This window comes from Pangasianodon hypophthalmus, chromosome 20 (genome assembly GCF_027358585.1).
Source record: "Pangasianodon hypophthalmus isolate fPanHyp1 chromosome 20, fPanHyp1.pri, whole genome shotgun sequence".
NCBI lineage: Eukaryota > Metazoa > Chordata > Actinopteri > Siluriformes > Pangasiidae > Pangasianodon > Pangasianodon hypophthalmus.
Window position 1 is genome coordinate 4,626,242 of NC_069729.1, and position 21,871 is coordinate 4,648,112.

The 21,871-nt window shown below is 38.5% G+C and overlaps 1 protein-coding gene across 2 annotated transcripts in view; it reads left to right on the forward strand.

Moving 5' to 3' along the window:
- The first annotated feature begins 432 nt into the window (after positions 1-432).
- camk1b (calcium/calmodulin-dependent protein kinase Ib) overlaps positions 433-21,871 on the forward strand; it is a 42,247-nt gene continuing 20,808 nt past the window's right edge. The window contains exons 1-2 of one of the 2 annotated variants that reach the window (XM_026935208.3): positions 433-558; positions 7,907-8,017. In XM_026935208.3, coding sequence (XP_026791009.3) covers positions 7,932-8,017 — 86 coding nt within the window. In that variant the 5' untranslated portion in view covers positions 433-558; positions 7,907-7,931. Of the gene's footprint in view, positions 559-3,465; positions 3,492-7,906; positions 8,018-21,871 lie in introns of those variants that run through there. The other variant, XM_053227072.1, reaches the window with a different exon arrangement.

A 21,871-nucleotide genomic window follows, 5' to 3' on the forward strand; every position in this document is an offset into this window, starting at 1 on the left:
AATTTTAAAAATGAGGGATGAGGAATGATGAGGGATCAAACAAGCCCAGTTTCAGTTTATTTTCTGGCTTTACCCTGCTGTCCTTTATTATTATTATTATTATTATTAATTGTCCCTGCTTTACTGGTTGAGGGTGGGCAAGGGTATATGTATTTATATGTTTTCAGTTGTATTGCAATTCTATAATTTCTGTACTTTGTCATTTTCACTTTTCTGTGAAACACTGAATAAACAGAATGTAAAAAAAAAAAAATTCTCAAGCAATTGGAGGACCTGGCAACGCTCATCAGTGCCACGAGACATGTTTAAAACAGCTGAACATGTCAGCCAATCACAATCGCGCCTTGATTTACCTGAGGGTCTTTTTATGATTGGTTAACAGTTAATAAGCCACGCCCCCGTGCGCGCCCCCTCTCCCCTTTTTACATCGAACGCTGTGACGTCAGCGGTGCGCTGCTTTTGGAGGGCTTGTGAGAGGAAGCAGAGCAGCACTGCACACATAGCGGGCCGAGCGCGCGCACGAACGTCAGCTCAACTCATCTCATCTCCGGCGTTCAGGTAGGAAGCAACGCACACACACACAGACACACACGGGTGAAATCGAACACAGATATGGGAGCGAATCTTGGTCTGGACACTTGGGTTTAATTGCAAGTTGTTGACATGCAGATCTCTCCATAGAGGAAGAGAGAGACGCGCGCGCTGTGTATGAATTAGACTTCAGGAAGATGTTTCAGTCATTATGTAAATGACAGGCTATGCATAAAGTCAGATCATGTTTGCAATGCTTTACAGATCATGTTTGCAATGCTTTACAGAAATGATCTTGCTTGATAACCCATTATATCACTCTTAGAACCTGTGCACGCTTTTATCTCTGCATTTGTGCTCTCATATGAAATGCACAGAGATGCAGATGAATGCCAGGGATTAAGGATGCAGGCTGATCCTCTTCTAAACTGCCATTCATGCAAAGAAACACAGCTACAACGCAATCAAGAAGGAAAACTTGTGAATGAGCTGAGGGAAGTGGTTAATCCTAACATGGCCTGCTCAAAATGCCACATGAGAAGTCTGACAGCAGGAAAGTTGGTACCTTATGAAAAGGCAATTGGAAGCATCTAGGAGTTTCCTGAAACTTTGCAGCTCCATAAAAGGTCAAATAAATGCAAGCCAGTGCTTTTGGAAGGAAGAATGGTAAATATTTGGGTTCACGATTCAAGATTTGTGGAAGGGATGCTGTCCACTTTCCTGTCTGTCTGTCACTGTTTCTCTCCAGCACTTTATTTTGCTGCATTGATGTATCCTGTTCTTTTATAGACACCATCTTGCTTTTAAGTTCTCACATGAACTGTTATCAGTTTCTGTATACACTGATCTGGAATGCCCAATGTGCAAGGCATGTGACAGCGACACGTGAAAGGACATGTTAAAAACACGTCTCACTTAACAACACAGTCAAGGAAGTGCACTGAGCTTTTTTTTCTTGCCCAGTCACCTAACTGACATAACAGAAGCTGGACTTCCTTTTCTGCCCAGTTGTAATTTGAAACCATGTCTCATCTGAACAAACTTTCAATTTTGCTTTTTTTTTTTTTTTTTTTTTTTGTTTTGCTTTAATGCAAAGCGTATTGCAAATGTCACATGAGCGGGAACAGATTGTTATCAGATACAAAAGTCATAAAAGTTGGACTATTGTGGCAGCAATTTGACTGCTGTCTGGGTTATCTCCATGTAGCCTAATTAGTGCCACAAAAGCACCTTATTTTGGTGCCCTTCGGACTTAGTAGAGGAAGTTGGGGAAAATGCTGGGGAAAAAATTTACACTCCCACCCACACGTGTGCACCACTTTCCCACGCTTTGTATAATATGGAGGAAATGATGCACTATTAATGAGCATGCCATGTGTTCAGTTGCCATGTTAATAAACAATAGTCTGGTTACAGATCAAGGAAATGGATGTGAAACATGGATAAAATAACAAACCCAATTTAACCTAAGGGAAATATCAGTGGTAAAAGGTGCAAGAGTTTTCTGGATAAATGTGGAGAAGCTTGGCAGTTATCACTTCTGGGTCATTTATGGTATTTTTTTTTTTTTTTTAGCAATGACGATCTATTTTAAAAGAATATCCTCCATGCTTGAATAGACTTTACCCAACACACTAAAGCTGCATCCCCGTTTTAGTGATAAAGGCAATATTTATAAAGACAGACACAAAAAGGTGCTTCACTTATGAAAATAATACAGGGGCTAAAATTACTGTTATTTCATACTGACATTTTTTTTCCACTGTTGTTCTCAGGTCACAATGGCAGAGGTGTCAACATCTACAGTTTAGCCATAGCATTTACAATTTTGAACCCTTGCTACAGCAATTTCTCATATAAAACAACAGTCAGACCAAGTGTGAATAAAATTTGCACAGCAGAAGAGGAAATCCACTGAAGGAGAAAGGGCACAGGACATGAAAGATTCTCATTTGCATCTGGTAGCAGTTACTTTCACTTCATGCTCATTTTATTTAGGTGAACATCGACTTGGGAATACTTGTGAGCCAGTAGAACGCAAGAAACATGTAGGTGGAACTGTGGTCTCTTTGGTCAGTAAAAAATAGAGCAGCTGCTTTTTCTTAAATTGTGGTCACGCCGGACTTTTGCCTTGCTGTTTTTTTACTTTTGCTTGGCACACAGCTGAGGGAAAAACAATTAGCCTCTTGGGGTTTTGTAGTAAATTCTTTCTGCCTGCTAGGATTTTCTTTTTGGCACCTCTGCATGTTGGCATCTCTGCATAATGACCTAGGTATAATCTCTGTAATATACTTATGACTTTATATACACTTCGGGCCAAAAAAATGGGCCAAACCCAAAATGGCAAGTTTTTAATGGTCTTAACAACAAATAATTGGTCAGGAAATTAGCAAGAATTAAACAAATAGATAAAGGAAGTTAGTATGAGATAGCTTTTTTTCTTTGATTTCTTTAAATGCTTAAGGCTTGTGGCTCTTGATGGGCTGCATCAGGTGCGGCAGATGAGCAAATAATGAGTAATCTTTTAAGAAAAAAAAATCCCAGAAGATATTTTTGGAAAGTTTTATACACCCAGACATGTGTTAAAATGAGCTTGAACTTTACAACAAACATTTTAATCATTATAATGATTTTACCTTTGCGTACATGAAAATTTTATAAGTGAATTTCCCTGTTTGTGACCAATGATTTGTTGTTAAGACCAATAAGACCTTAATATTTGCCATTTTGGGCTTGGCCTTGTTTTTTGCCCAGGAGTGTACAGATAAAAAAATCTTTTTTTTTTTTTTTTGTGAGAAAAATTGACCCAACTTGGACAAAGCGATTTCAATATCATTCCACTTTTAGTAAAACACGTCCGGAGTAAAAAAAAAAAAAAAAAAAAAGAAGAGATTTATCCACCCAGGTTTGAGGTGTGATTTTTGTGTCTCTTGTGTCTTCCGAGCAGCCATGGGACACCAGTGAGTATCTTCTCTTTCTGATGAGCTCCAACTATTCTGAATGCTGCATGCTGGGTACGACTTTCCCCATTTGTCCAAATTATAGGGTAGTTAGTTCCTGCTCAATACTGCTCAATCTCTCCTTCTATATCCTCGGTCCACACTGACCGGTAAACATCTGAGCCCTTATGACCTTTCACCCTGCATGCACACCAAGCACTCAAGCTCCTTTTTCTTGGATAAACCTGTTTTGAGCCATGCCAAAGCATTTTTACCTGTCTACATGTCTTTAAGTGTCTCAGGTATATCTATGGGCCTGTTAAAGGATCTGATTGATGCATCAATCTCAGTTTAGCTTGAAAACATCTATGGAGCATTTGTAATTTTGGAAAGAAATGACTGCAGAGCTACTGCAGAAGACAGTGTATATCTTTGGCATCATCTCACTTGTTAAGATGTGATCTAAATTTGATCATGTGTTACATTCTTCGCTGGCTTTGGCTGTTAAGATGAGCGTCTTTGGCTTGCCAACTTTTCTGAAAGAAAAAGTTTCAAGGAAGTTTATTTTCTCTAATCAGGTTTGGTCTGTTTAGTGTTTGTGCTGTGGAGAAACAAATCATTTCATGCTTCTATGGAAATGACCTTTCTGGAATAGAAAGCATGACAGTCCTGCTTTTTTCTATTTTTCGCTATCCATATTGAATCTGTATATCTATATACAATATCTGTATAATAGTAATGATGCCCCAGTGAAAAGGCTGCACTAATAGAAGAAGCCATAGAAAAAAATTCCGATGAACTAATCTCAGACTTATTGAAGTAGCATATAAAAATCACCCTTCATTGCGTCTGCTATATTGCCCCAGTAATGACAGAGGGATTATAAACACACATTAATCTTCAGTACATAGCTTGTCTTCCTAAACCGGTAATAACCATTAATGTTCAATGCGTACTGGTTTAGCAAGATGAGTTACATACTTTCAGTCAAGTATTCAGGACTGCATGATGGATGTCAACCCTCAGACTTAACATTCTTTACTGCCATTTACTACTACTAGCCTTTAACCAAGTAAATTATAAAGGCTAAAACTATAAACTCTATAAATTACCCAATATATCATGCCTTAGTGTTGCACCACTGTGCTCTATTAGGGAAGTGAAACTTCACATCCTGCGGTCAGCCCGAGACTCAGAAGCAGCAAGGCTTACTTGTTAATTTCAGCCTCTTCAGTCTGTGACTTCCTGGCTTGCTTTTTTTATCAGCTGCGGGACCCTAGATCTCTCTCTTACCTCAGCAAACTCTACAGTTGCTAACGTTGCTAACATTGGTTCTGCACTGAGACACCACCTTCTACCTACTGAACCTTTCAGACCCAAGAACTGTAGGAAAATGAATGCAATGGACTTCCAGTGTATTCACTTTGCTCTTTGTTACTTAAGGGTTTTCTAGTGCCGAGTCGGATAATAAAGGTTTAACAGGATCTTATCCATATGGCGGTAACCAGTTATGTCATATATTGCAATACGAAGTGTGTATAATCTCGCATTAGGTGTAGGAGGAAGTGCTGTAGGAAAGCAACATTTTAATAGTGACACACCGATCAGCCTGAAAATCTGTTGATGTGGGTCTGACGTCATCAAATCCGATCCATAAACCTTACACATGCCATAAACTTGTGACTTTCTTTTCTTTATTTCTCTGATTTCCTAATTTAGGCAAATCTAAAGGCCATTACAAGCCCAAGAGATGCTGCAAACATTTATTTGTAGCTAAAATGTGCAGATAGGCGTAAATATATAAATATAAATATGCAGTCAGTATCTTGAAACAATAAAACAATAATATCATAAGCCACAATTGTTATGATATGAAATTCGCATTAAGGATTTTATTCATTCTCATTTGAGAAGTGACCAGAAGTGTCTGTTAACTTCTTCACCATGAACGTCGCTTCCATTTTCAGTTCACTACAAGATTAAATGAGTCTCCTGTTGGGAAAAAAAAAAACCCAGACACTTTGGCATGTTGACAAAAGACGAGATAATGTGCTGTTGGCTCCAAGTTAAGAACAGAATACCATTACAAATTCCTTTGCATCTCCACAATAATGTTTTTTAAGAGGCAATCAAAGTCACACAAGTTGTAGATCAGCAGTAACTGTATACTGGGTCAGTCTGCCAGTGTAGGCCTGAAGAAGCAGAATTTGGCACATCTCCTACAGCATCTATCTCCAGATTCCTGGAAAGCAGACTGTTATTAAGCTGGTTATTTTGGTCCGAGAAGCCCTCCCATTATTGCCTTTGAAAGGCCGTGTGTGCGCGTGATGACTGATGTGCCCACTATTTGTGCCATCGCAGTGCCCTAAAAATAGGCACAATGAGCATATTCCACACAACACAACTCCACCCAGTGTATTAGGGATTAGATGGAAAATATAATAACTTGTACAAGACTTTTATATAAGGCATGAGTTATTTCACCCGGTTCGGTGTGTTTATGAGGTCAGTGAGTGAAGTACACCAAGCACGGCATGATAAATTTCACAATTTCATACTAACACCAACACTATGAAATGTACGTTCCTGATATCCGCATGGGTATCTCGGAAAGAGCATGCAGTCAGTATCACGCGATATCATTTTATATCTGTAATATTTTTCAGAAGCCTGTGAGAGTCTCTCTGATCCTGGAGTTAATGCATTTTTTAAATGGATGATGAACTCGTAGGGAAGCTCTTGTGGGGAAAGTGAGTGGAGGCGAGACTATTGCAAAGAGGAGCGCAGTCATTCAGCTCATTGATCGTCTGCTCATTGATCCTAACTGTATAATGGAACGGCCCGTATATTTCATCTTTGCAGATATCTAGATAGAAAATCTGAGGTTGAGTTACAAAAATGATTATTAGAACAGTGGGTAATTGTAATGAGACTGCTTAATGCAGTTCTCAAAATGAATGTCGAAACAATTCTGCTGATGATGGTTCCTAGGAAGTGATCCTAACTATTCTAAAGAATTGCTGAACAGTTTATGCCTCAGTGAACCAGTTTGCATATCTTGTAACATAACCTTTTAGGGAAAACACAGACCAATATGCAAAAGATCTTGTAGGCATTAGAACAATTTATCAGCTCTATGATTGTGACATTGTTTGGGAAAATTTTCAACAGCTCTTTTTGTCTGAAATCATTGCATTAATTCAAAGTCTTGAATTAATAAAAGAGTAAAGTGCATATTAAGAGTACACTAAGAATGAAATAAGGATTTCCTCCAACCCAGCTATAACCTCAGCCTTATTAATGTCTTTTGTAGGGGTGTAAAAATGTACTTTTCTCATGTATCAATTAGAATTCCTCCAAATGCAACATTCTGGATCTTATAAATGGATTGTAAATGCTAAAAATCTACGTTTATAAACAGAAACATTCAAATTCATTTGACATGCTTCAGTGAGTATACAGCACAGGCAGCATTCACAAGCTAACCACAAATGTAGAGCCTGACATTAGTAACCTGAGAAATATCTTCAATGCATTAAATACTTCTTAAAGAAGCGCAAATCAATCATGGCTTTGTGTATTGAATTGATTAAATAATTAAATAATTTTAATCATTTTTACAAAATTAATCGTGGAATTAAATAAAATGGAATCTATTGACATCCATAATATCTTGTTTGGAACATGTCTCATATTTGATTGATAAATATTATAACTTCCTTTAAAATTCAATTCAGGCAAATATAACAATGCAATTTAATTGATATTTTTCTGCAATGGTCATAATGGTTAATGCTCATAAAGGTAATATTTTCATAGGTTTCTATAAATGGATGCTTATGTTCTGTTTTTGAGAGGAATTATAAAGCTGCTACAAGGAATACTTTTATGTTTCATCAATTTACATTTGTTAGACATGTTTATCCATGCTTAATAGCTGAACAGGGCCTCTCTGGGTGTCCTGTGATTTGAATTCACTTTCAAAACCATAACCATTGGGCTAAGCCAATAAAGAAACATATCCCTAATATCCCTGTCCAGTGTGCACTTGAACCCATGTGCTGGCACCACAAAAATGGGCATTTCCCAGATTCTGCTAATGGGCCTTTCCCAGATTCTGCCACTTGAAAGTACCCTTTTACAAGATAAGTTGCGTCACTTGAGACGAAAATGCACTTTAGCTTTAAACTTTGACCTCTGCAATCTCACCCTTGATCTGCAGTCCTTCATGCACATGGTGAAGTAAAGTAACTTAACCTCTCATATTACCCCATCCCCCTTCCCCCACTGGTATACAGATTACCAAAAAACGTACATTATAATAGCTATAAACAGTCGTTCCCTCACCAGTAGAGTTAACAAGACAAAATAATGCAGCTTACCGTATTATCAAGAAACCTAGCATGTATGACTGAACTGTGCTTTCTGTCTCCCAGCTACACGATATTTGATCGTAACAAGATGCCCCTGGGTGAAGATGGACACTCGTGGAAGAAAAAGACATCTGACATCAAGGAGATCTACGACTTCAAGGAGGTTTTGGGGACGTAAGTGCTGTGGCTGTTATAGCACTCTTATTAAGTTATGGACATTGTAATGTAAATGGACTTTACTGGGTCTTTCTGCTTGCAGCTTGTGGGTCGGAGTGGTGATGAGAGTGATATAAGCACTTTAAAAATCGCTACTGTAGGACATAATACATTTAATTTCCTTGATTTGTGTAGACAAATCCACATTTATGATATGATATAACTGACTTTAGGATTTGCTGGAGTACACTACTATGTTTAGAGCGTGGTGAACACACCTGTTATTGGACATTTAGTGCAAAAGATATCCATGGTTTTCAAACAATGATTACACCATAGTTATTATGTATAACTATATATAACTATATCATAGTTATTATGATATTTCTGTCATAGTTTTACTATTTTTGAAATGAAACTCGACATAGGAATCACAGTAAAACTGTCGTAATATCCTGGCCAAGAGTGTAACCACCATAACAAAGTACAGTAGTAAATCTGTGGCTGTATAATAGTTAAATATGTTATAAACATATGCTGCATATTGTTTATAAGATGACTGTACCTGATTGACTCATCTGCTGTGGTATTCCTAACTTCTGAAGTCGACATTTTCTAATAGCTTAGAGTTCTGACAGTGAGTTCTGACACAACATTGAGGTTTTTAATACAGCAGCTTCCATGCTAAGTATGATAAGTGTAATTTTAGACACACACATTTTTTTTTTTGGTAATTTACCGACACATCTGAGGAAAATGTTGACATTCCCAATATTTATGTCCCATTTCCAGTGTCTTTCTGCCTTTTCTTTTGTTTGTATAGAGAAGTGCTAGTTAGTTAAATTGAGCCTCAGTCATTAGCTAGCATATGCTTGGCCAGTTGCTTAGCAACAGTGTTCTCACAACTTTAACCACACGAACTGTGAGCATATTATGTGTTCCCTTCTGAGGTCAAAAGCACAAAATTTATAGTTACTTTACAGCAACAACATAAAGTCATAGTTACACTGCGTTATCTATTAGTAATCTAGAGGGACATCGTGCTTCAGATTAACCAGTACAGAATATTAGTATAGCCATAATTTGCTGGCTATAATCCTTTTTCTCAGTCCTTTTGAGGCAGCATGGATGAATTGTTGAATTCAGTGACTTGTAGTGACAAGTAATTAGTGACAGTGACTCTATTGATTTGTTTTTTTTCCTCTCTCCTTATTTAGTCTTCACTGTTTGCTCATCTGTTTTGCTCAACACAGTTGGTCCATATTGAGTTAAAATGTTGCCAAACCTTGCTGGTCTTGGGTGAAGATAAGTGCTTCCAGTTTGTACATTCATATAGTCCTTGGTGAAGGTAAAACTGTATTGTAATTTTAATGGCGGCCCCCTGTTTATTTTCCACAGTAGACACAGAAATGAGGAGAAGAGAAATAGAAACATCTTATTAAAGACACACCAACAGTCTAAGCATTGGTACAGGAACTGCCAGACTCTGTCTCTAAGGATTTCTTAATTGCATTCATTTTAATAGCAGTCAGATGTGGCCACTCTTTGGTAAGTCCTCTACTGTATAGATCAGTGAGCTGACCTCTGTTTCTAGGTCTGGTTTTCCCAAGCCGGCATTCCCAGAGCAGAGCAGCCGCTCTCGAGCACTTATCAGGCAGTAATTTTGTGGCATGCTCTGCTGGAAGGTCCTGGGAGAGAGCAAACTAAAGGGTTGTCCAAAATAACAGCTTGCACCATGGCCCTGTCATAATATTTCATTCCCCTATATATGCATGTGGATGGGATGAAAATAAAAATGGAATTTGACCTTGTGGTTTGTTCATTTTAATCGTTTAGCTCGCGTTTTAATTCAAAGACCCATTCAGTCATAGAGCTGAGGAGGTAAGGGCATTGCTAAAAAAGCAACAACAGCAACAGCAGTGGTTCTCTTGCAGTCCAGTGATTGAACTCAGAATCCTAACCACTGCACTACCACTGGCCCAGAGCTTTCAGTTATGCTCTGTGATACCTTTTCAGTTTTAATCACCAAGAACCTCTCTACCAAAGACTGTATTGTTGTTGGTGAAAGATTTCCGTTGAACTGTGTAGCATTCCTCTGAAAAGGTATCATTTTTCAGCAGAATGGTACATTAATTCCCGGTTACACTGCAAGCCTAGGCATGCATCTAGCCTTGCAACCTCGCAAGCTCACCTCGCACCATGTTTATGAGTTTTCCGACCCTCCTCTTGTCCAGGCACAGTGAGGAAAGCACCGCCAGCTCTCCCCGCCTTGCTTAGCTCCGAGTTCACCGTGGGCTGGTTGTCTTGGCAACTGGAGCAGACACTTTCCATATGGACTAAAACAGTTGCTATGGAAACAAAGTTTTATTTTCTATTAATAATCTCGTCGACGAATGTGTGAGCATTTGCGAGGCTTGGTTTAATCTCGCTGAAATGATTTTTTTTGTCATGATTTTTGTTCGATACTGTCAGATAAGAGCAGTTTCCAGGAACCCCTTCTGACATTTTACACACTCTTATGTAGTTTCACATTGACGTGAACCTTTATAGTTCCAGGTTCCTCATTTACTTGCACTTCTTCATTTTTATTTTATGGATAAATTACATGAAATGGAGAAAATTATAAACATGGGAACTCAGTGGTATGACCGTACAGAAGGTTGAGTTTAAATCCCAAGTTGTTTTGTTCAGAAAAAAAATTGACCAAATGAAAAAATCTAAATGGAATTTTGACCTCGGAGAAACTTGACCTCTTCATCTTTATTCCTAAGTATGCTCTCAGAAAAGCTACTAAACCGGGGTTTCAGGGTATTGATGCATGCCACTGGGGTGGAACCACAGGGGTACGTCTTTTGTACATCTAGTTATAATTGCAGAGATATTTTAATGTACATAATGGGACTTTCACATGGACATTTACATTGAACTTTGGGAACAAAAATCTACATGTCCAGTACCTTTTTTTCTGCCTGTATGTTAAGCAGACTTAAACCAAAGTCTGTCCTTTCCTGTCCTCTCATGTTTACTCATCTCCAGAACAATAGATAACTCAATGGTCCTTAACAGTGTTGTGAGGCTCCAGGTTTCCTCTGTTGTTCTCTAATTCATATTAATGTGAAGCGCAATCCCTCAACACATTCATTAAATTTCAAATGGAGTCTCTTGTTCATCCCACACTGCTTTCGTTACCGAAACAAGGATTGGCTTTTTAGTGACATGTTATGACTGGCTGCATATGACATTCCATTTCACCAAAAGAACAATTTGCTGGGAGCAAGCCAAAGTTGTATGTCAAGCAGTTTGCAAATCGCTTAAATGGAAAGATGTGTGTGTGTGTGTGTGTGTGTGTGGCATGGATGGCAAGAAAAGTCTTGCTTAAGGTGACATGGTCGTTCTCATGACTTTTATGTTTAGTTTTTGGGTGGCTCCTGTATACCATCCTATTAAAGTGCACTTAAATAAACTTCACTCAACCATAAAATGTAAACTCATATTCGATAAGTGTCATATTCCTAGAAGAGCCTCCTAACTCCAGCTCCTGGCTAGAGTTATGACACCGCTATTAAACAAACTCAGTTTATCGGGATCATGATGACTCCCTTGAGTAAATGTTTGGGTGAGTAAACTATTGTGCACGTTCTTGTGTCAAACAGACTTTCTTTTTTTTTTCGCCCCCAGAGTTGTTTAGAGACGACTTAACAAATGTGCTTTTGTGCTTTAGGGATCGCAGTATCCGAAGGCAGTGGGCTGTGTGGCTCTGTTTCTGGGTTTCTTGACTCCCAGCTCCTGTAATTAAAACAGAAAATAATTAATGAGTGCCAGCACTGCTTTGGAGTAGCAAAGCTCTCTGTTTTCTCTCTCTGTCATTTATGTAGACTGGTCTGGTCTTCATCAGCATCATTAGGGAAACAAAACGACTCAATCCAGCTCTTACTGACCCTATATTCCACTGCATTTGCATTTTTATGTATGAATCCTTAGAAAGATGGCATTAGAAAAACTAGCCCATAACACTGAGACTAAAAACGTCTTTGCAGATAATTCCTTTTATTTTAAATATTTTTAAGAGGCTTAATCGTCAGTTAATTATTATTTCTATTACTTGGCTGTGGCCAAGGAATGACAAGTTGGTTCTAAGGTGTTTTAGTTTGACTGATAAACTGTAATCATCCTGAAAGTTTGTGCAAGACCTGCATTGAAATGCTGCTGCAAGACCTCTCAAGCTACCTCAGAATATCTGAGATTTCTTATATAGTCTCCTCAAACTGAATTGAAATGAGACTCAAGACTGTTGTTCAGGAACCAGTTTGATTCGTCCACCACACGTCTATGATCTGCACTATTGATTTTGCTGGTGTGACCAGCAGATTGCATTTCTTCTCTGGGCCACGCTGGTCTGGATCGGCTAACTAACTCTCTAGTGTAACAGTGACACGGTGCGATCCATGGCAGTTCCCAGCATGCTTTGCAGATGATGGTTGGTGGGGGGTCAGGACTGGAATTATTTGAAAATCAATATGGAGTATAGATCTGCTCCTTTCTGCATGGCTGTTGTTGTATGCTGTGCTGGTGCTGTTGGTGTGACCTGTTTTCCATTTCACAAAGCTCTGTATGGTAGTTCTTTTCATTTTGAGTGATTGTGGTGGAGCTCTGTCTGATCAGTGTTTCTTTAACAGTGCCACTCATATTTTCCAGATACACCCCCCCCCCCCCCCCTTTTTTTTTTTTAGGAGTACATCTCTCATGCATATAGACAACTAAACATTCATCTATAAATCAAAAATGATTTGACATTTAATCTTTATAATGTAATTATGTAATTTTCTAGGATTTTGCAATGACTGATTGCAGTGTAATAGTGCTGCTAGAATTGTTTGTTGATGTACTGTGAAGGGATTTGACCCTATAACCTACTAGGCAATTCCTCACTGGACCATTAATGTTGTAGATGTAATCCTTTCTCTCTCAAATGAATGAAACGTTGTGCTTTCCAGTCTCTTTGTGGCTCTTTGTGTTGCTGATTGCAGTAGCTGATAAACTTGAGACAAATTTTCTTTCAGACTTTGTGGAATATAAATTTCCCAGATTAGTCCCATGTCCTGAAACTCCAGCTCAAAAACACCTCGCTTGGTGGCTTTTCTATTTGCAACATTATCTCCATATCTGCAGCACCCAGTGAAATGTCAGAGGCTATAAACTCCTCTGTCTGCTCTGGCTGGGGTTTCCTTACTTCCTGCCAAATACTCAACGGCTTTTATTGCGTCAAATGTAAATTTATAAGTCGAAATGATTAACCCAGATTGATGTGTAAGGAAGCATGTGAATCGTTTTTACTCAGCAGTTTTCTGTTTCTTATTTGTAAGCATGCTACCACATATATTAAGAAGCTGTGTGACCTTATCTAGCCATCATGTGTGAATCAGTGGGTGGGTGGAGGTGTAATGTTGTGGGCTGTTTGGCTTCAAGCCTAAAAGGTATGCTATTTGTTGTTTTTCATGGTATTACTGACCTCATATCCTGGACTGGCTAGCCACGGTAAGGCTAAAAAAAAACCCCAAAAAATATAAAGAAATGATTGATGGTGCGTCCTCTTAATGATTAGATATCTGAGCTCATCTAGGTTTTTATTTACTAAAACAGGTACTTGAATAAGCTATATGTAATTATACAAGCAGTGGGACTGGTTGTTAATCATCTCTGAAGTCAAGCTAGTTTTCTATAAAACAATATTTGTGAATCGTTTGTGCTTCATGTTTTGAAGTTAAATTAATCTGCAATTGAATGTGTATTCCAAAATTTAAATTTGTAACATGTTAGAAACTCAGTTTTAAAATGATCGCGTATTCAATAAAGTCTGTTCGTCAAATTCAGATTCGGATTTAGTTCTGGGCACTTTGGAAAAGCAAATGAGCATATTTGTGCTTTTGAAACTGATTTGATGAATTGAATTCAAAATGCATTGTTAGTCATTTGAATTGTGTACATGTGACTAGTTGTTGAGTTTTAAAGCATTACATACAAATTCAAATTATCGAATACAGACTTAAATCGATTCAATTCAACCTCTTCATATTACTTAATATACAAAGTCAAAATTAACCTTTAAAACCTGGAACTACAAAATTTAAGAAAGCTTTTTATAGTCTTAACATCCAGAACAGTTTGAAACAGAAAAACTTTGTCTTTTTTCAAGAGGAAAAAAAAGAAGTGCTGGAGGAAAGGACTGGTTATAGCTGTTAACAGGAATTAATTTTTCATACATACCACAACATCAAATGTAACTACAAAATGTGCTAAAAAATAATAAACTTCAGGATGGTTATAGTAATTGCCAGCTGCATGACACCACTCTGTCATTGATTATTTCCCTATAACACGTCCCGGCGTGTTTTATGCCGTACTTAATTGTGTAATGTTTTGTTGTCATTACAGAAATTACACTGTAAGCTTCCCTTTTAGAGTCTGATAAAGACTCATTTTTAAGTTGACGGGCAGGCCAGGCAGGCCAGGCAGGCCGTAGTGTTGTAGTTTAACAGTACGGGTGAGCTTGGCTGTGAAATTCTTCTTGCGGTTAAAGTTTCTGAGCCTGTTAATGCCTGTATTGTGGAAAAGAGGAGCACAGAGGAGTATTATGTTACTCCAGTGGTTCAGAAGGTCTTATTTCACAGAGCTCTGTGGGCTGGACAGGATGATGGCTGTGCGTAAAGTCCCGGCTCATGAATATTAAAAGAACATGATGGTTTATTATATGTATCACTTATTAAACAGACTGTTAAATATTGAATGCAAGTGTTTAGAGGTGGAAATAACATGTCATTTAGCTGCACCCTGTATATAATATGGTATTATTTTATCATGCACAAGTGCATGTGTAAGCAGAAGGTAGGTACTGGTGTGTGTTTGACTGTGTGGTTGTATGGATGGATGGTTAAATTATACATAGAGACACCACCCTGTGTTTACCAGACTGCTAGAGACACCTGCTCCCTCCTCACTCACGCCTACACATGCATGCACACACCTACCTTCTGCTCACACCTCCACTAGAACAACAAATTAAAACAAATGAAACACTTCTCACACACAAGAACACCTCAGTGCCTATATACAATCTTGCTTACATTTGTTACTTGTTATTTTATCCTGGGATTTCAACCTACAACCTTTCGCTGTGAAGCACAGAATCACTGAAATACCACGAGTATGGTGCAAATGCATGCCAGTCAAATTAGTGTCTATTTATTTATTTATTTATTTATTTATATTTCTAACCATGCTGCTGTAGAGTGAAGAACCGTAGAATGAATATGATTTTTCTATATAACAATTAAAGCAACATGTTGTGTGCTTTGTAGGCATGAATTCCTTCATGAAATAATATTATCTGGTTTTAGATCAGATGTTGATTTGAATTTACGGGAGTTATCATCTAAATTAACTTCGGAATTAGACTTAATTTTGACTTAAAGCCTCAAACATTTTTTGCCTGAGTTTCTGTAGAAACGCCTACAATCCTTTTGGGGATCAGCTTTTGTGGGTGGAAACACAGTGGAAGAAGCAGTTCATCTAGGGAAAATGTTACGCACACACACACACACACACACACACACACACACACACACACACATATATACATATAGCATGATTGGTACCACATGAGATTACTTGACCCCAGCTAGACAAGAGAAGGGGTGAATTTAAAATGGCTCTTGACTGAAAATGTAGTGCACTGTTACAGTGTAATGTATTTTTTATTACACTTGTAGTGCACTACATAGCTTTTTTTTTTTTTTGGATAGATCTGATACGTTCTAATGCAGTTAGGCATTCTCTGTGCCAAGTTTTGATGAGTGTTTGATTAGCTGTGTCTGTTTACAGGGTCAGTTCATGATCTGCAACAGGATGTGTCTTGGGGATCGGTCGGTTTGGCCCGTACATGATCAGACACAGACATAACAATTAGTGACCAGAAGCAGATTTGTTTATTAGACAAGTACATTTTCACATATACACATATAAATTTTTCACGTATAACACTGTGCTCATCCAAAGAATTCAGTTCAGAGTTTACTCCATTTTGAAAGACGATGTTTGCTGTGTTGTATAATTAATTGCTTTTAATTGTTTCCAAGAAGCAAGGGCTTGGAGAATGTGATCATCAGAAGAAAGGGATGTGATTTTTGTAAAGTAATGTAGTTGATTATCCTCTCTGCTGATTGGATGTTGGGTTGTAGCCAGACTTTGTACTGTACAAGGGATGATCTGGACCAGACTTTTATGGATGAGGTAAAAATGGACTCATTAATAAACGTGTAACACTGGAGTAACATTAGCTGGGGTAGATTGTGTGTTCATAAATGCTTCGAAAATAAATTCTCTGCTGAGAATTGTTTGGCGGTGAGGTCGATCTTGTACTGCCAGATGAAGTTCTAGGAAATGAATGGTCCCCAAGGAAAATGAAAAACATTGAGCAGAAACCGAAAACTGAAATTCAAAAAACACTGGACTGAAAATTTAAAACCAAGCATTGCAGGTTTGTGTACTTTCTTGCTTTTGAATGAAATCTAATGACAAATATGTAAATGTCAATCCACCTTCTGGGATGTTTTTGGGAGGTGGTGGGGAAACCAGGAAACCCCAAGGAAACCCACAGAAACACATGCAAAGGTCTTCATAGACAGTAACCCGAGCTCAGGATCACATCAGGAAACCTGGATCTGTGATGCACTACCCGTTGCACCACCATGCCACCCAGCAGCTTGGGTTGTACAACAGAATTTCCACATAGTATCCTGTGTGACTACCATTTGCCTGTAGCAATACAACACATTGTGTAGTAAGTTGTCCTACTGTTCTGCTATAGCTGGGCAACTTGTCTGGCGAGTGTGCAGGCCATGGAAGAACTGGGATGTTTTGAGCTTTGAGGAAGGGTGTACATTTTGTCCTGAACATGTAGCCAGTCATTATTTGGTGGTAAATATAGTATCAATAGGCCTTACATACTGAAGCTGTTGCATACTGACAGATTTGTCATCAAGGTTTATCACTTACCACTGCTGGGGTTTTACTGAAAAAGTCTGCAGTGAATTTCCCACTGCCAAATTTTCCTACTGACGTAGAAATATCCAAGTAATAAACAAAGTATGATGCACTGGGGTTTCATAGTCAAGCACAGTAATATCGAAATTATGGCTTTGGTGGTAGGTGAAAATACATTGTTCATATCATCATTGTGGTGTTTGTTGGTTGGTATTTGGTGATGGTGTTTGTCATTTTGAGGTGTTGTTTGCTGGTTGTTGATGGTGGTGTTTGTTGGTTGTTAGTGGTGTTTATTGATTGTTCGAGATTGCTGGTTTTTGTTTGGTGATAGTAGTAGTATTTGGATACTTATGGCTAATTTTAATCACTAGTCATTTTAGTCTTTTAGCAGTGCTTAAGCTTCTGTGCTAGGAGTGTTGGTGTTTGTTAAGGAGTAAGGAACAATGGCTCAGAACCAGCGTGTTTTGGAATCTGCTTTCTTGACTTGGTTTTTGTCTGCATTTCAGTAATGCCATCTGTATTTACCACTTAGTGTTGGAGCAGCCCTTAAAATGGTGACAGGGAATCACTATCACTTTTAGTTTGTTGGATTTACTAGCCCTTGTTTAGCGGAAGGATTAGCTGTATACTTCAGGAGAACTTGTGCAGACGGTGTTGCAAGCTGATGCAAGTTCCTTTTCAAAACTGCCAGAAGTGTGCAGTTGGGTTTTTTGTACCAAATACTCCATATATACATGTTGGCTGACTCAACCTTGTTTATTCTGCTGGATACACCTTCCTTCTTACCAAACAATGACACTTGTTTCACATGGATGATGCATAACTCAGAGTCATGAGAGGAACTTGGCGGATTGGAATGCAAGTCCTGAGATTGTATTGCAGAGATTTTGGTGGTAGGAACTTTTTGCAAGTGTTTCCAGCATTTGATAGAGTTTATCTTTATAACTGATCACAGTGTGCCATGCATGCACTGTGTTTGGGAATTCTGTAAATCTTATCAAGTTCTTGCAAAATGGTTCTCAATTGGTTGTTTGCCTATTTGCCAAACATTTACCATAAAGCTCGATTGATTCTCTTGTGCTTTGAAAGATTAGAGCGAGATAGTGTTAAGCAGTGAGCAGGAATGCACAAATCTCACAGCACCATCTCTGAGTGTTTCCTTTGTTGCATGGTGCAGTATTTTTAGGCACCAAAACGGCATCTGTGAATTATGCTCCTCAAGCAACTGTTTCCGTTTCTTTGCTTTGAAGTTGATGGCTCTTGTCTGGAGAGAAATTGGAAATGCACATTGCCCTGGTGGAATGTGGCTAACCACTCCCTTCATTTCTTCATCTGGCTAAAGAAAAGGCAAGTTTGTGTCCTCGTTTTGGATATGTGACTGTATATCCGGCTGAAATTACTACTGCAAATCCATTGAGAAACAATGTACATATCAGATCGGTTTAAGAGCAGGCTCAAAGAGTTTTGAATGGATGGAACTTGGTATGCCTGGATAACAGTGAGTCCTATTAAATGAGTATTTGCACAGTTTCAAAACTGGTCCCAAGTCAGTAGGAATATAGCTGTCAAATTTGAAGAAAGGCTTCTGAGGGCTTGAGGTGAATAACCTGGACTGAAATCTCTGGCACAGTTCATTCAGAGAGGTTACTGAGTGTATGCACATGTGGGAGGTCCTTTCTATGTATTGTATTACTGAATAGCTTGCCTTTGCTCGCATAAATGCCTCAGCAACAGATCACATTGAATTCGTAACATCTAGGTGAAATACAGAATGCATTTCTGTTTGTCATTTCATAAATGAGTTTCATAAATTCCTGTCTGGCACCCAAATGCAGTTTGAGCTTCTGTATGCATGCTTTCAGGCCTTGCTGGTGTTACAGCTGCTAAAAGAATAATGAATAGAAGATGAGAGATTGAATAAGCATGCTAATCCTGTTCAGTTTAGAGGAGAGAAGCCGGAGGGAGAAAGACGGACAGAATGGAAAGGAAGTCGAGGAAGAGAGGTTTGGAGAAGATTTGGATTCGGAGAAGGTATTTGCTAAAACATGGATCTTCAGACAGCTTCCATTGTTTAGACCAGAAGGTTTTCTGGTGGAAAAACTGACCTGATGTTGGCTTTCCCTCTCCCCGTGTTTAGCAGTCGCAAGTACAGAAAAACGTGTGACTCAGTGTTGTGCAAGTTCAAGCCAGCGAGTTGAGAAACAAATGGACAGCTCAGCTCGACTATCCTGATGGAAAGAGCTTATCAGAGTTTGTGCAAACTAACTAAATTTATCCTGGTTATGCATCAGTCGTTTTTGGCTGGCTGTAGTATAATCTCCACTCCTGCATGTCATTGATGGCTGTGGACATCATGGGCAGAATTTGTTCCATTCACTGCTTTTAGTTTAGTCTACAAGCTGTTGATGCTTTTTGCATTTGCTGATGAAACTTTCTCCCATTTCCCATCCCACAAATGGTGATCCAAAGTACTAGAAAAATTTGGGTTTCTTTAACGACAAATACATCTGATATATCTTTTCATTTCAGTTTATTTATGTTAAGACATACTGATTATGCCTTGGCCCCAATACAAGATTTATACAATTCTACCCAGTGTTGAAAATGTGAGAGACTCCAGATATAATGACAGATTTTTCACAGTTTTGGATTGCTGTTATGAATGTTATAAAAAGTAAAAATGAAGAAAACCCTTCCACCGAGGGGGTGTCCAAGCTTTTAACTGATAATGCATATAATGGGAATATAACACAATGCACTGTGCTAATGTATGAAAATATTCTATGATGGGGTGGTGTGATGCAGCATTACTGAAGTTACACTCTAAAGTTCATTATTTTCAGCCCATCCTCAAGTGTTTTATTCCGCTTATAACACAGCAATTCGCAGGCGATTATAATTTGTATTTATTAAAGAATGACACATTGTACTTTTTATCTGTTTATAGTTACATTTAATGTTGTCTTGATATAAACAATCATTCCCTCACCAGCCTCTCTATTTTCTCTCTTTTGAAGTTAATAAGACAAAAAAAACCTAAATAAACATCTCCTTATGGAAAACTTCTACTACAAACAGCACATTTGTAAAAATGTTTATTACTAGACTTAGATTATGTGGAGTGTCCAGTGTATAAGTCCCTATATAAGACATGAATGTAAGACATTACTATAGAAACAATAATAATATATTAGAACAAGAGAATTAATATAAACCTGGCTTTCACTATTGTCAGAGCTACTGTTCTAGAAAATAAATCAACATTTTCCGACCAATCTAATTCAACAGCACTGTCGTATCAATCAATTTGGTTATCCTTAATATAAGCCATTTTCTAGAATAACAGATTTTGCTTATGGGAGGTTGATTCTGTGTGAGCAATGAGAGCTTCTGGTAAATGTAGGAAATGTCGTCACCTCCAGCAGCCCTGCAAGACGGTCCTACTGTATGTCCAGCTGCTCTGCTTTTGCTAAATGCCTCTTTCTTTCCGCTTGTAATCTCTGTGGAATTCAGAGCCTGGCTCTTTTCAGTCCCAGGAGCTGCGTCCATCAGTCTTAACGACGGAACTTAGCTTTTCTCGTATATTAAATACTGATTCAGTGCTAAGTGCTAGTGTGGCTGATGCTTAAATATAACTTCTGAAATATAATAAATAGTGCTATGAAGCAGATGATCCCCTTGTCGCATTCCGAGGAATGTCGAGACACAGTGTTGGAAATATCTGACCACTTGCAGATGTTCGGGTTAAATGATACTACAGGATTAATCCCAGGTGTTCGTGCAGCCTGAGAGACTCCAGGCATTCCTGCTGACGGAGGAGCTTGTGCAATATCAACAGAGAAATGAAAATAATTATTATCTGCACAGTTAAGCGTGTATCATTGTCATTCCACGTCTCTCTCAACATGCATGTGTGTGTGTGTGTGTGTGTGTGTGTGTGTGTATATGAAATGCCTGGTGATGGAGCACAGCTCGTTTAAGAGGTAATAAGAGTGCATCGTGTTTGCTGGAGGTTGCCATTAGCAACAGGGTCTGGACACCAACTCTGCACAAAAATAGGCATTAACCTTATTAAAATGAAAGTGTTTTTCTTCAGCTCTTCTCTACACATTTTTTTCTCCTGTTTGTGCTTCAGGACATTCTCGATCCAGCACATCTGGCTATGTTTGGCTAAAACGGGCTTCTCTAGAGATTCCACCATGACACTCAAGAGACCACACACTTTCACTAGACTCCTCCGGAGCTAAAAACATGCATAGGGCACGCCTTAATTCACTCATAAATATGCAGCTTATTGCTGTAATGGGGCTCTAGCATGCTTTTGCTCTATAGCTGTCATTGACCTACTCTGAAACCGTGTATAACTCAATGGTGTGTATATACAGCAGGGATACTGTAGGTAACAAAATAGAAAATTAAAACTGACCCCACTTTCTCCATTTATCAGTATCGGAGCACTGTGAACTGGCCGATACCCAATAACTGACTGTGCCGACTTTTCTGTTGGCAAGTTATGTAAAACACCATAAGAAAGGAATGTTGATACGTGAAAATTTAATTAAAAACTATGACAGGATGAAAACTCAAAAATGATCTAGATTAGAATTAAATGTAAATTTTTTTTTTTTCTGTGCAAAATTCACATGACTGGAGTATTTGCCGAAACTGGCGACTGGCAGGAAGAGAGCAAGTGGCCTTTTCAAGGACTTTATACAGTGTGCTGTGTGTGTTCATGCATTCCTCTCTCCAAAGAGCAGACACCAAAAATAACTCCAACCTCTAACCTTCAGCCTGTCTCCAGAACTAATGTATTACCATATTAACCATATTACC